The sequence below is a fragment of the Crinia signifera genome, chromosome 4 (assembly GCF_055691185.1).
Source record: "Crinia signifera chromosome 4, ASM5569118v1, whole genome shotgun sequence".
Taxonomy (NCBI): domain Eukaryota; kingdom Metazoa; phylum Chordata; class Amphibia; order Anura; family Myobatrachidae; genus Crinia; species Crinia signifera.
In genome coordinates, this window is record NC_139220.1 from 186,112,589 (window position 1) to 186,129,276 (window position 16,688).

Sequence of the window (16,688 nt, forward strand, 5' to 3'; positions counted from 1 at the left end):
TAGTTGGAGGCAAAGAAGGACAGTTTAAGGACAGAAAAGGAGAGCAGCAGCAAAAGACAAAGAAGGAGAAATACTACAGATATAAGTGTCAAAACAAGAAAGGTTGCAAGACAAAAAATAAAAATAAACATAGTATTATGTTTACTAATTAGGTTAATGTATTATGTTTACTAATTAGGTTTATGAATAAAATACTATAGCTCAATAAAAGATGGTTCATAAGAATACTGACAAACAATTTATCAGTTATGGCCTATCCATTGACAAAGGTACTGTATTTAGTTTCCCCTAATCTTGTCACAGATGATCTCTCCAGTACTATAACATTACAGGCACCTGTGTAGCAGTCTATATATGAGGTAAACTGTTCCTGATGAATGGAGAAATCTGAACTTGTTTTGCTTTAACTGACCATACATCTCTGATTAATGTATTTGGAATTGCTGAACAAACCAGATCTGCAGCCAATCTGGTCACAGACACACAGAGAAGATTGTCACATTATGCAATGTTTTCATTCCTGTATGACTTAGGTTTCAATACATATTTGAATCTAACTGGATCAAATCTTTAGTGCCACACAAACAAATAAGAACGTTTGTGGTTTTCTGGATATAATGCCACGCTGCTCATCTATGGCAGCAGTTCTCCTCTGAATCATACTGTTTTCTTTCAATCTAACATACCTTCAGCAGTTTCAATAACCTTCTATGTTGACTATGCCATCATATGCCCTCCATCTTAAGTACACACAGTGCGATCAGGATTGAATTGGGTTCAAATCGGACAGCAAGCAAAATGCATTCGATTTTGACTATATTGTACAGAACTGTCCTATATAGTCTTGTCGTGTTCTGTTCTCCCTGCCACGTGGCAGGAAACCAGCCTTAATTGTTCTCAATAATATTTTTGCAACTCCTAGTGTGCAGATTGCAAGAAGTAGATCATATGTATTCCAATAATCCTACTGAGTAGGATGTCTCACCTGGTGAATCTCCTGCCAGCCATTCTCATCCTCACAGCCAAGGCTGGCATAGTCTCGGAGCAAAAGTTCACAACAGTATGGGTCTCCCCCTACCATTGCACTGTGATAAAGTGGGGTTAGGCCGCGGCTGTCCTTATAGTCTGGAGAAGCACCTAGATCCAAGAGGGTCTGAGTGTCCGATGAAAGAAAATTTAGCAGCATGTGAAAGGAGATGGAGAGACAGAAGTAAACAAGTAAATAGAAATAGTGTAATTATACACATGCACACACACTGTATTGTAGTCAGACATTTATCTTTCCCAAAGTATTTATTGCAAACTTTGGGAAAGATGACTAAGTACACAGGTATATCATTTCTTTGTAGTTCTCAAATACCGCTCACCATCAGTACGGCATGATTGCGGTAGCGCACCGCTTTGTGCAGAGCAGTTAGCCCCTCGCGCGTTCTAAAGTCAAGATGTGCACCACCACTTCGCAGAACTTTCACCAGGTCTGCTCCCCCATCCAGCTGGGCAGCAAGGGTGAGAGGACACTCTGTGGGGATTAGACCATAAGAAAATAGTAAGATGAAACCAATATAATCTTTTATTTGCAAAACAGCAATACATTTTAATGGACATTGTTCATAGATGTGTACACAGAACATTAAACTACTTTAGTAACTGTCACAAGTGTGTTGTTACAGTGAGATTTGAATAGGTCAGTGTAAGCAGCGCGTTACAGAGAAAATTTGAGCATTCACATCAGTCCCTGCCCCAGTGGAGCTTACAATCTATCGGAAACCAGAGAACCTGGAGGAAACGCACGCAAGTACGGAGAGAATATACAAACTCCGCACAGTTAGGGCCATGGTGGGAATTAAAGCCCATGACCTCAGTGCTGTGAGACAGACCATTACACCATCCCGTGCTGCCCCAGCAGCAATCTGTATTACAGCGTGCACAGACCCAAAAGGTGGTGTCTCAGATCTTGCACATTTGGCAGCATAGATGTATAACAGGGAAAGCATTTTTATCTGCATTCTATATAAAGTTGCAAATAAGCGACAGCCAACAGACACTGATGCATGCGCTGGACTGCGCAACTCGGAGTCAGGTCCTTAAGGTCATTCAAAAACAAAGAGCCCTGCGTTTGCAATGCTATTTGTGTCTGCACTAGTACAAGTGTTTCCCATTTTATGTAACACACATAGATAACACTTTATTTTGCAGGACATGAATATTTACATGCATTTCCACTGCTATAATATAGACACATAAGGGTGGGCCATTTTAAGCTCCACAAAAAGATAATGTTTTATCACAGCAATATGTTTACAGTTTTCAGCCACCTCAATGTAACATTATTTCATAGCTGTGGCAGATAAGGTATGCTCCGCTGCTCCTGCAAATGTATCCAGTGCGCTAATGATTACTTTAAAAAAAAGAATAACTTATACCCCTTTCAGAGGTGCGAACATTGCTACATTGACAGTAGCAAGCCCGCAAATCCCCCCATCTCATTCCAACCTGAGAGCAGCATCGGGAACCCAGCACTTTGTCCCGGAGAGTTTTGTTTTCAGACATACAAAAATCCCAGGCTGATGCGCATTCACGTGCAAAAACCCACGGTTCTCATGTATGTGTGAAAGGGGTATTTTTGGTCTTGAACTCCTAAGCCTGGTTTGAGCTCCCAGATCCACTGTTTGGAAAAAAATAAATAAATTAATTAAAAATGTTCTAAAAAAAAAAAAAAAACCTCTTTCAATTATTATCTTACACAGTACTACTCCTCACCTAACCACATCAAAAATAATATTTGTTTTACAAAGGCGAGGTAATACTCAATTGGCAGTAACCCATTATGTGAAGGAAAATGTTTTTCGACCCTTGAGTGTATCCATTTTCTAGAATCACTTTCTTTACCAATAGAAAAATGTACTTTAGGTATGTTTATATCAATACAATCAAAGAATTCAAACATATAAAAGTGAAGCCTTTAAAGTTTCCCAATAATCCCTCACTGGCATAATTAGCTTAGTACACAAATGACACTGAACATTACAGTCTATTAGGAGAAAAAATCTTAGGTTACTGAAAGTTAGTGAGTGAATTAAGGTGACCATACACTTATATGATTTGGACCCTTTGTGAATTAAGGTGACCATACACTTATATGATTTGGACCCTTTTTCGCCGGATTCTGATGGATCGGGTAGAGAAATCGGATGAAAAGTGGTCAAATCATATATACCTAACCTCCGACTCCTGTGCACATCAGATCAGATCCGGAGATCGCAAGTGTTGCACATAGGATTTATCTGACCCAGTAGTATCTGGCAGCACTTGCATGGGATCGCATACAATACAGTGTGTGCTAAAGGAACACATACGATGTATCCTATGCGGTCCAGCGATACCTCAGATAAGTGTATAGGGGCCTTTACAGAGTGATTGATTGACTGAGTATATATTCATAGGTTGCTCCTAAAGTGGCGTGAGGGTGGGATTCATACAAGGACGGATTAACAGCCACATGGGACTAAGGTTAAAAATGTTCAAAGGTCTATAATGAGAAGGGGAGGAGCTATGACTAGTGCTGAGTGGGAGTGACTAGAACCACGTGAGTGTTTACACACTTTACAGTATAATCACCACTATCTTCCTAAGCACATTAAATAGGAGAATAGGGAGGGGGATGGTTGGGGTAGGTTTGTTCATTGTTAGTCTATTGAATTCGGTAATGCTGGTATTGCCTTTACCACCCATCTGGTTGTACTCATTTTGATTACTTATGTTACATATACATTGTGTGTTCATATATATATTATATACTAGTAAGCCTGCTCGAAGCAAATGCTTTGAAAGCTAGTACAGTAGATGTAGTTTCACTCGCTGCCATCAGATGGCAGTGTTTCTGAGACACACGGACACTAGACATATATATCAGATTTTACTCTATTTTACTTTGTATGTACGCCCAAACTACCAGGAAAACATGTTCTTTCCAGATCAATATCAGCCTATTACCATAATGTTTGCACCAGCAGTATTCATATAATGACCTTAATGTGGTGTGACTGATTATTTCATAATTCAATCAAAATTGTTATTGAAAAAAAAAATAGAATGTTTTCATTTTGTGAGAATACTAAAAATACCACTTGAATCCTTATGATTTATGCCACTCTGTGTGGCCAGCCAGGCAGCTGGTCATCATGCTAATGCTAATCGCCTTGTTTTTATGTGGAGGCCTGGAGCTCCAGCCGTCCCATTATTAATCAGGCCCTGGTTTTAGGTTTTTACTCTCTTCAGTGTGGTATTCGGATGGCTCACAGACAATATCTAGGTAGACAGTCAATAGGTTGTCACCAAAAAGTCAACATGCACTAGGTCGTCAATGACAAACGGTTGACATACGTTTTTCAGGGTTTTTTTTATTTTGATGTGGAAACCTGAGCACGTGGACCTCCGATTAGTGTAGTGTGTACCCTCGAATGTCTCGTTAATCAAGGACCTTGTATGCCGAGAGGGGCTGACTGCAGCAATGATGTATGAGGACAAATCTGTACTTCCACAAGCAGATGTATAGGGGTGGCACGCATGCATCAAAGTGTACAGTTTTGAATACAGAGAATATGCATTTATTTCCAAACACACTGAATGTGTGGCCAACTTGCATGAATCAATTGCCTTCACAGCCAGTTACAAAAACCAAAAGCACTCAACGTCCAGAACTGCAACAAAAAGGTCAGACACACTACAGGCACATATAATAATTTCAGGATGTCTTGATAAGGGGTGGGGGTAATACCCCAATATGTTCATAGATATCTGCAGTGTCTATGTCCTTTATCTATAACCAATATTCACTTTTGCTACATTGCTGGAAGTTGTTGCCGTCTACTTTCTGCCATATATTTGTAGCTATTATATACATAGAGTACCGGATATTCTATGCACTAGCGACCCGCCCCTGCTTCGCACGGGTAATTTGTACCTAATAACAGTGATGTTCGTAAATAAAAAATAAGAAATTAGTGAGACCACATTTATCGTTTTTTCTTTGGCTGTGAGTAGAAAAAGTTTTTTTTTTTAATGTAACACTCGAAAGGGCCACATGAAGTTGGACCATGGGAAAAACCTTTCTCTCCTTAGGCTGACTCCAGCTACATTAAGTGTTTGACCTTGTGCTTTATTTATGGTCATGGCAATGCAAACTGTTATCGGGAACTGGACTCATGTAAAATTAAATGTTACATTTGAGGGAATCATTCTGATTCTGAGTATTAAAACAGTTTCTCCAGTTCCACAGTTAGTAAGAATATTACCCTCAATGAGAAAGTTTTTCAGTTTTAATTTGCGATCGTGTCCCATAGTATGCCTTGTACTACCCATCTCACACCCCCTGCAACCTCCGCCACCCCAGTCTATGCCCCCTGCTCCCCATCACACACACCCTGTCTTAGCCAATCCACTCTATACCCCCTGCTTCCCATCACACACCCCTTACCACAGGCTATGCCGGGCCCCAAGCCTCTGTCCAGTCCCATTCTGAGCTGGAAAGAGCCACCGACAGCTGTGCGTGGAATGTTATGCAGCGCAGACTTAAGATCCACAGCACTGAGCGGGGCCAAGGAAGGAGGAGAAGTGGCCCTGGAACCTGCATGACGCAGCACTGTGGCATGACGCCACGGCGATGGTGTAAGGCTTAGGTGGGTTACAAGTTAGTACTTGTAACCCGCCTAAGCCTTACACCATCGCCGTGGCGTCATGCCACAGTGGGGTATGTGTCGGAAACATGAATAGCTAGCACTGGGCTATGACACAGCAAGCGGGAATTGCTACATAGGCAAGTGCCGTGTTCCTTTCCGCTTTATGATAAACTAAACTATCCATAAAGGATAGGGGGATTGTGACAGGGTGTAGTCCATAATAGATGTAGTAATGTAGTGCTAACACTGCATAAAGTACTTAATATACTCAGGCTGGCTGCTAGGGCTGGTGTAGTAGTGCAGTGTATCCTTCCTTATCCTTACATAGTCTAAATCAACGTTCCGGAAGCATGTCTGTCTAAATATTCTAACCTAAAAAAAGCGGGACGAATTCTTCTGCAGTTTGAACTATTATGTAGTGCAGTTCTCCCAGAAGGTGTATATATATTCACCATCGCATTATCCCATATGGGGGCCGAGCACAATGAGTTTATCAAAATCAACCATCCAGCATGCACTATGCAAATGGCATGACTTGAAACATCACAGCTGGGCTGCATATCCATTTGCCCAGCAAGTGGCAGCACACAGAGGGCCACAGAGATGTCCAGAGCAGCGAGAGCTCTCCCCACCACCCGCTGCACAGGGGCAACAGCCAGGTGGCTGCAACAATGACAGCAATTATGGGCACCGCACAAATGACCACATGCCCCATGCTCACATCAGCACACCCATACACAGATCCTCAGTGTCACACTACCAAAGAAGGGGGTGTACACCACACCGAATGATTAGAATATATCAATACTTGGGTATTGATATATTCTAATCATTCAGCACGATGTACACCCCTTCTTTGGTAGTGCTATTATTGTATGGGTGTGACTACCCTAAACGTACACAGCAGCTTGGCTCAGCAACTCATTGCATCGGAGCCCCTTTTAATAACTTGGTATCATTCTCCTCCAGTGTCACACACCCAGGAGGAGGCAGCATCCTTACACCACACGTACCGGCATCTGGCAAACAGTATCCCCGGTTAGGTGTCTTGAGCCACTCGCAGTGCACACAGAAAGCCACCTGCCCCATATCCAGCACTAGCGAATATATTTTATATATATTTTACATATTTTATCAATTATATATACAGGTTGAGTATCCCTTATCCAAAATGCTCGGGACCAGAAGAATTTTGGATAATGGATTATTCCCTACAGATGTAGCCCCTGTCATCTTTGGCCGGGGGGCTCGCTAGAGCCTCTCCTCTGACAAGCGCCGGCAGACAGGGGCTACACTGAATAGGGACGGGTGTGCATCTCAAGCGCACGCACGTCCCAATCCTCCGTCGGCGGGGCAGCGGCATCCTGCCCGTCTCAGCTTCAGGGAGCCGGGCAGGGTTAGGGGGGATGGGGCGGCGAGGGGGACCGGCGGCGGAGACCCGGAGGAAGCTCCGTTGCCACGGGGATACTTTTGTCAACCCCTGCAAAGTTTAAGCCGTATTTCAGAATATTTGTATATTTCAATGATGTATCTTGAAGTATCTTGCATTTATGTTGTACAACACATGAAATACACACAAATATGTTTTATTTGTGCATAAAACAAGGTTTCAAAACATGAAACAAATTTGTGTAGTATCTCAGGTACTGAATTTGAATGCCAAACAATAATTTTCTTGCACATATTTAGTGCCAGTTAGATCATCATGTCCACAGTAGTGCCAGTTACAGATGTCCCTAGTAGTGCCAGTTACAGATGTCCACAGTAGTGCTGTTAGCAACATTATTTTTTTTCACATTCTAGAATGTATGGTGTGTATGTATTTAGCAGTTCTTTCATAGACAGTAATTTAGTAATTTAGGCAGTAAGTAGTTCTTTCATAATTCAGTAATTACATTTTTTTATATGGCAGAGTAAAATTGTAGAGGATTAGAGACAAGCTTGATATAAAGGAAATGTTGAGCATTGTGTTATTGTGAACAATACTCTGAAGATAACCAAAATATCGGCATATTCAAATAAAAAAAAAAGTATGGAACATACTAAGCATAATAATTAATTAGAAAAGGTATTTGCTTAAGATCACGATTAGGATTAATTAGTGCCTGAACTTTAGAGAAAAAACTAATGAACCATCCTTAAAATAATGAACACATTAAACATAATAGAGATGAAATAAACAATAAACCACTACAATATAAAACCAAAAATGCTGCAAATGAAAAATAACTAGAACAAACAAAAATTAATAATAATGAATGAATGATTAAAGCAAGCTCGACAGTAAAATATAATGGCTATTAGCAGTGTTAATTTACTACTAATAATAAGTTTGCCTGGGGCTAATCAAATAGCCCCTATAGAAGGCATTCATGTGGAATTATGCTTAAGGTGCCTCAGGCAATAGCCTTGGAGCCGCGAAAACTAAAAAAAAAAAGTCAATATGTACCAGGCCGACAAGGATAAAAGGTTCACACAAGCAATAGGTCGACATGAAAATGGTTGACACAGGAAAATGTCAACATATGTCTGTCAACATTGACCCCAAATTAGTGTGGCACGTACCCTGGCTCTTTGCTTCGATTGCCATGCTTCAGACACTTTACCGTTCCCACTTGTAGTCCACAGGGATCGTAAAGTATGAACAAGTTATCTGAAGGAATACTGAAAACTCATGGCAACCTATTGCTTCAGTCAATCTTTTGTCAATGTTGACTTAGTGAATGTCTACATTTTGCCTGTCGACCAAAAATGGTCGACCTATTGACTGTCAACTTAGACCAGGGCTGGGCAACACCGGCCCTCCAGATGTTAATGAACTACACATCCCAGGATGCTTTGCATTAGTTTTGCTATGTGGCCATGCTAAAACTGATGCAAGGCATGCTGGGATGTGTAGTTCATCAACATCTGGAGGGCCGGTGTTGCCCAGCCCTGGCTTAGACACTTTCGTATGGAACCAGAATTAAAGATTGACAAACAGCAAAGAATAATAAAGTATAAACAATGAATATATACAACAAATGCTTCAATGTTAATACAGTATGTACTTAAATACAGATATACTGTAAAAAAAACAAAACTAAGGAATTACTTTAAAAGTTTGCACACTTCTTCCTTAAGGGCCATACACACATTGGCGACTTTGAGCTGAACATTGCTCAAAACAGCAAATTTGAGCAGCTTTCAGCTCAAAGCCGCCCAGTGTGTATGGCCCGGCGATGAGCGATGAGCGCTGCTGCGCGCTCCCGCAAAATTGCTGGACAAGCCGTTCGTCTGCTGGTTATACCAGCAGATGTGCGGCTTTCAGGACGGCTTTGCATAGCGCTCTGCTATGCAACGCCGTCCTCCCCCCCCCCCCTCCATCGGCGCCGGGCAGTGGGAAAGCCGCTCAGTGTGTATGCACTGAGTGGCTTTCCCCGCAGCGATGATAGTGGTCATCGCTGTCCATACACGCTGGGCATAGTCGCCCAGTGTGTATGGACCTTAAATGTTCTCTACTTTTACATGTCCTCAGTGGCACCATAAAACGCTACGCATGGTGTATTACACAAAACACAAACAACTTCCACTAAAGCTCAACACTGATGTTATTGGAAACAGTGATCCACAAACTACAACAGACATTTTTTCACAGTTTTCAACAGAGCACTGTATTTGTACATTATGGGGGAGATTCTCTAAGCTAAAAATGCGGTAAAAACCCCGTTATCGGGGTTTTTACCGCATTTTGGGCCCCCGCCGGGTTACCGCGGCGGGGGGCATCGCCAGAAAAATCTGGCGATGCCCCATAGAAGCCAATGGGCTTCTATCGCAACCCCCCGCCGCCCTGCGCCACCCCCCGCCCCCCGCATCGCCCCCTCACCTGTGTCCGGGCAGAACAGAGCTGTGCTGCCTGGACCTGTGACCTCCTCCCTGCACTGATCCTCTTCCGGGTGCAGGGAGGAGGAGAGCCCGGCGCAGCAGCAGCAGCGCCGGGTGTGTGCGGGAGGGGGGAGCCGCCGGGACCTGCTGGGACCCGGCGACTCTCACCGCAAAGGACAGCTCTTAACGCAAGAGCTGTCCTTTGCTATAATTATCGCATATGTTACAACATATGCGATAATTAAATATGTGATGGGCGGCGAAGGGGGGCGGAGATTCTTAGAGAATCTCCCCCTGTATCCCTTGCCCAATATTGTTGCAGAACTGATTGTACCCAGAATCACTGCAATCTCTGTATTTACAGTATGACCCTCTACAGAATAAAGCATGTTGATCCTGATATTATTGAGAAGCTTTTTGCAAATCACTGAAATTAGATGAGATCATAGAAAATACAAATCACAAAGGTACTTGTGTAGTTTCACGGCGCCATGCTACTTCCGGGTGTACGCTCGCCACGAAATATGTCCAAAAAAGTAACTTAACTCCATGCCAACATGGATAGTTCATACCTCCACTATCCATGTTGGCATGGAGTTGATTTGAAATAGCGTGGCGAGCGTAGCGAGCCACCGAGCCCGCAGCATGGGCGAGCGAAGCGAGTCACGTTGGCGCCGTGAAACTACACAAGTACCATCACAAAAACCAAGCACTCAATGCACAATTCCACTCTCTTACATAAATATGCCCCCAGTAAGTACCACAGAGGGAGCCCACCACCCAATGCTCTATCCTTTAGCAGATGTTTGTGCTGCAAGTCTTTGTGTCGGACTATAATAGGTGCCTATGGACTATGCAGCGTGCTTGTATTCTCAGTTGTGAATCTGAGCACTATTCTGAGAGAATATTTTCGCCTTCAGGTAAAAAGACCATTGCTGATGGAGGATCCCCCGCTATGTGCTATATGTAGAGCTATAATTAAATATGGAAACACCACTCAAAGTGTAGATGTCCCTTAGGCACCAGTAGAGATTAGCTGAGCTAATGATGCAAGGACTATTTTGTTTTGGAACGTTACCTATACTTTATCCTGTTAAGTACTATTACATATAAAACCAGTAAATGAATACAATGCAACATTAAATCTAGAGCATAGATGAGCCTGGAACAAATCTATAGTAATCATCAAAACTAATTAAACAACAGAACATCATTTATGCTCTTTATACATAATATATAAAATATAATTACACCAATATAAGCTGTATTTACTTATATAGCGCACACATATTCCACAGCGCTTTACAGAGAACTTTTGAACATTCATATCCATCCCTGTCCCAGAGGAGCTTACAATCGATATTCCCTACCACATGTACATGCACGTATATTTATTCTGGGGTGAAATAACCTATTGTATATACAGTATATTTTTGGGTTGTGGCAGGAAACCCAAGCAAGCATGGGGAGAATATACAAACTCCACACAGTTAGGGCCATGGTGGGAACAGAACCCATGACCTCAGTGCTGTGAGGCAGTAATGCTAACTCTTACACCATCTGTGCTGCCCATATCTCATATAGTCAGGCTTACAGTAAGTCTCATCTGCTCAGTATCACTGTACTGTACTTCCAGTAGAATAACCCTGGCTTGCCTTTTATAAATACACCTGCAGCTCTATATTACACCATTTTAGAAATGAACATACATACTTTAAATGCACATATTTCTGAATATTTTCTTTAACATTAGAATTTAACTTTAACAAGCAGTTTCTTAATTATTATTAGGGGAATCCAAATAATAATAAGGTTAATGTATACAAAAGGTTGACACAAGCAAAATGTCAAAGTGGCAATTGCATGAAATGGTCTACATGCACTTCTCACCATTTTTCCCCATTTTGTTTAAATCACTGTTTCATACTTTACCATCTATGTGGACTTTTAATGGGACCGGTAAAGTGTGCCACGTGCAGCAGTAGGGGAGCAAAGCGAGCCATGCAAGGGGATGCGGTACAACTAATTGGGGGCCATGTAAACAGTTGTCGACACTGATAAAGATAAAAAAAGTGAAAAACTAATTTCAACCTTTTCATGTGTCAGCCTTTTTTCCATGTCGACCTTTTGGGGACATCTTTTATCTTTTTACAAAATAATAACAATTTTTTTTAAATGTTTTAATATTTACTTGTTTCATTAAAAAAAGCAGCTTACCCCCTGTATCTGGATCCTGGTAATTGGGATCCAGACCCCTCTCGAGCAGCCTGGTCACCTTTTCAACATTTTGAAGCTGAACGTATTCCATGAATTTCTTTAGATTCCCCTGCGCAGACAGAAAGAAACAAGTGATGGGGAGTGGAAATCATAGGCAGCCATGGGTTTACTATTCTGCCACTAGCTAAAATACAATAATTCCATCACCAGGAAATCCCAATTTCTCTAAAATATCCAGCTGCTCCTGGCAGACCATACATCTTATGTGCTAATAGCCTGTCAGAAGGATTTGGGAGCCAGTAATTAGTTTGCTCTTCTGTCTTTGATCACCATCTAATGCTTACCTCCCTGTTCTTCATCATAATTTGAGCTTTTAAAATCACTCCACATACACAGAAAAAGCCCATAAAGATACATACACACTGGACAATGACATTGGACCTTATTCTGGTCATTCGCATGGGAACGGATGTTATGGGTATGCGCAGCCGCATTTCAGCGCATCTGCATACGCCAGGTGCGTGCTGCCTCTGCGAACAGATTGTTCACAGAGTGCATGCACCCAAGACTGCGGCCGGGAGGCATGGGGTGGAGGCAGATAGTCGCGCCCATGGGAACGGCCAGCGTTTCATTGGCGTTCCCATGATAATCGGCCTGTGACGTGGGTGCCAGGAAGCTGACATCACCGGATGTCAGCTGCCCGCCCACTTCCTTCCGAATGCCCATGCACATTTAAGGTTACCTTGAATTTGCTTGGGCCTTCAACACCATTCAGTGGTTGGTGTCCCCAACAGTCTGCAAATGGATATTTATGTAAAAGATCCATTTGCAGCACCTGCGAAGGAACGCGTAAATACGCAGCCTTGCTAATCAACCAGAATAACCCCCATTGATGACCAGTTTCCCTTGAACTTCCCCAGTGTCCTGGATGAAAGATAGAAAACATGCATATTATGATTGGCTAATAAAATTTAAATGAAGTCCACCTTCCAAAAAATAGGATAATTCATATGGGAAAGCATACTTTTTTTTGGGTTGGAATTCCAGAGCATTACCCTCTACACAGTATGGATACTTCTACATCCATGCAGTCTATATCTCTACCTGCACTATGTATATTACTTCTTGTTTGGCTTTATTGAATTTCACTTTAAAAAAAAACGTAATTACATGAATTTTATACATTTGAATCTATTTTGTTATGGTACTTGCCTCCCTCTAAATCTCCCCAGCTACTACTAACCTAGTCTAGCATTTATAACCTGGTACTGCAACACATATCTTCACTTTGGAAAGATGTAATTGTGTTTTTATTTTATTTTTTTTTCAATTTAACAAAACAAAATAACAAATCAGGTTCTCAAACTTGGTCCTCGGGACCCCACACAGCGCATGTTTTGCAGGTCTCCTCACATAATCACAAGTGACATAATTAGCTCCACCTGTGGATCTTTTAAAATTTGTCAATGAGTAATGAGTGCACCTGCCGGGGTGACTTGGAAAACGTGAACTGTGTGGGGTCCTGAGAACCGAGTTTGAGAACCTGATTTGTTGTTTTGTTTAATTAAATTGAAAAAAAAAATATATAACACAATTAATTCTTTCCAAAGTGAAGATATGTGTGGCAGTACCAGGTTATAAATGCCAGACGAGGTTATTAGGAGCTAGGGAAGTTTTAGAGGGAGGCAAGTACAATGACCCCTTATTATTCATGTATTAGGTTGTGTGAACCACTAGGCACTGACCGAGGGGAGGAATTGCCTTTCACACATATAAGAAGGATGTATAGGTATATTGTTACATTAAAAACAAACAGGGAATCAGGTACAACACCTACAGTAAAGCACGTATCACCACAAATATGGATTCAAATCCTAAATCCTCAAATATTTGAGTTTGCTGCTCCCAAAAGCAACTTGGATAACTACTTAATAAAATGAACAGTAATAAATTCAGAGAGTGCAAATTCAATAAAAAAAATATAAATCAGTTTTTTATTAAACATGAAATTCACTAATACATGCTTAAGATTTAAGAATTTACTAGTGAATTTCATGTTTAATAAAAAAACGGATTAATATTTATTTTATTGAATTTGCGCTCTCTGAATTTATTACTGTTCGTATTGTTACATTGTCATCTGTACTAAAACAGAGATGTCGGCATCCCGATTGAATCATTGTGAGGTTAAGTTTAGGCACTAGGGAAGGGTTAGGCTGTGGAGGTCAGTGTTAGGAGTCAGGACCCATACACACTGGTTGATTTTGAGCTGAAAACGGCTCAGTTTTGCCATTTGAGTTGCTTTTTAGCTCAAAACCTGCCCAGTGTGTGCGGCCAGACGATGAGCGGGGAGCGCTGATGCGTACTCCCACATTATCGTCAGCCGCCGCTCATCTGCTTGTATTACCAGCTGAGTGGACGGCTTTCCATAGCATCCTGCTATGGAAAGCCATCCACCTGCCGTGAAAATTGCTGGGCCAGGTAAAAATCACTCAGTGTGCATTTACTGATCACGTTGGGCAAAAATACACAGTGTGTATGCCCTTTTAGGCAGCAGGGGGCAGTTTGGGTTTGGCTTAGCAGGGGGTAGGGGCAGTTAGAATTAGGCAGCTGGTAGGGAGGGTTAGGGAAGTAGGGGTAGAGGGTTAATATGCTTAACCACCGGCACGTCACAGTCAGTCCTCTGACCACCAGCATGTTAAGCGACAGTATACTGTACTCAACCCATTATAAACTCTGCTTCCACGCAGGGATCTTCTGAGGTGTCACATGTACTTTGGTTCCTAACACCCATTACACCTTATATTGCCACAGAAGTCCAGTGTCCAAGTTTCACCTGACCTCATTAAAATAATCATGTTTGCTGTATGAAGAATGGTTTAATGAAGATGAACCACTGTGCATGTGTTTGGCAGCTCATTTACCTCATTTATCTTTTTCTCATATCTCCTGACTTTCTATGGTTCTATTTCTCAATGTCAAAATTCTCAACATTCTGAATCTAACTAGTAGTGCCATTTATGTCTACAAATTAGCTTGCAAGGTTCATTTCAAACGAGGCTCCCACTTTTAAGGCGTTGTGCTAATACAGCGCTTTTCATGAGCACAATGTCTATATATTTACATTTAGCTTTTTTATTTTTTGCTTCTTACAAGATCATCCTTTTTATCCCTGTGAGAGATGTGCAAAATATACTCTAAACATGCCACCGTCGCTCACATTTGTTATATAAATTCAAATATATAATATGTGTAAAAAAGATGATATTTCCTATATAAGGTAAACGTTACAGGTCATTGGCCCTTATTCTGGTTGGTGCGGTCGAGCCGCATATGCGGCTCCGACCGCACCAGACGAATCCCCGCCCACCCTACGGATCGCCACGGCCGTCCGTACACGGACGGATGGCGATCCGCATAAAAATGGTGGAGGCTACGCCTCCACCATGGTGGGAGCTGCCCCCTGCATTCGATGGTCGTCGACCATCGAAGGCAGGTCCGCACGCCGCGGCAGCTCCCGCAAGCTGAGACCACACGGACAATCGTCCGTGTGGTAGCTTGTATGGGGGCTGAAAGCTGACATCCGGCGACGTCAGCTTTCCGCCCCCATGAGTTGCGTCATGCCCTCATTAGCATGCGTACGCCCCGCGTTTGCATGGGAACGCCCATGAAACGCGGGGCGTATACATAGGGAAATGAGGGCATGAAGCCCCTCACTCCCCTATACGCCCCCTTTGCGGCGTAGTAAATTTATGTGCGGCGAATTCGCCTGCACATGCGCAGATTGACCTCTGCGCATGTGCAGACGGAAAACATCGGCGGTACGGCCGCACGCGGGCCGTACCGCTCGAATCTGAATAAGGGGTGATGAATAAAAATGTTTGCTTGACAATTTTTCACACCTATTTTGACAAATTCACTTGGCCCTCAAAGGGTTCAAATAAATACCCACATGTACAGTAAGGAAAGCAATGTGTGTTCTGTAATAATTTTATTATCTGCAGTTGTCTACACTTACAATTTGAAAAGATACATTTTAGGTCTTTCTTCAAGTTTCTTTGGCAGGTGCGGGCTCTCCTGTACACGATGGCCATAATTCTAGTTTGATCACTCCCCCGCACGTTTGCACAGGGGAGCGATGTTTAGGGCCTGCGCATCACTTATGCGCATGTGTAGCCACATTGTGCGAGCGAGCACAGCGAATTGATTATTTGCTGGCCGCTCACACACAGCAGTGCGGGTGGGGGGCATGTAGCGGCAGGCTGCGGTCGCGCCCATGGTAACGTGCAGCGTTTCATGGGGGTTCCCATAACGCTGGGCGTTCCCATGGAAATTCACTGATGATGCGGGTGTGGGCAGCTGGCAGAGAGGTGTCTTAGGTCTGTGAGTGTTCGGCAACTATCAAATGATTTTGCTCCCGCAAGCAAGGCTACGAATGAATGTTTATGCTAAACATCCATTCATATGCGTGCAGGGAATTTGGCGTGCGAGTGCGGGGCGGGCAGCTATTAGATGACCCACAAAGCTGTGAATTTTGCAGGTTTGCGGGTCAATTAGAATGAGGGCCTATGTTCATTGTACACAACTCTCTGTTGCCGCAATTTCTGGGAACAAGTGGTACTGTGTGACAGAAGATGAGCTTTTTCCCATCTTTGTCCAGTTTTCTAGTGGTAAAATAACACTAGCGGTTAAAGCACCTACATACGTGCCACCATCCTTACTGCACTGCATAATTATTTGCTGTGACATTATACTGAAATATTAGATGACAGTTTCTACAAACACATAGTTGTGCGTATAAGCACACACATCCCACAATCCACTTGGGAGAATAGCACAATGTTTGAGACAGCAATAAATCAGAGCGCAGCTCTTCCCTTTCTCACCTACAAGTAACAGCCTCTGATAACATAAATTCTAATTACAAGT

General features: G+C 42.5%; 1 protein-coding gene across 6 annotated transcripts in view; it reads right to left on the reverse strand.

Annotated features, from left to right (window-relative positions):
• The window catches only part of SHANK3 (SH3 and multiple ankyrin repeat domains 3), a 284,352-nt gene that overhangs the window by 133,967 nt on the left and 133,697 nt on the right, over window positions 1-16,688 (reverse strand). For all 6 annotated transcript variants that reach the window (XM_083183197.1, XM_083183195.1, XM_083183196.1 and 3 more), the window contains exons 6-8: window positions 11,760-11,868; window positions 1,368-1,519; window positions 986-1,153 (exon numbers count right to left, since the gene is read on the reverse strand). In XM_083183197.1, the coding sequence (XP_083039323.1) occupies window positions 986-1,153; window positions 1,368-1,519; window positions 11,760-11,868 (429 nt within the window). The remainder of the gene's footprint in view (window positions 1-985; window positions 1,154-1,367; window positions 1,520-11,759; window positions 11,869-16,688) is intronic.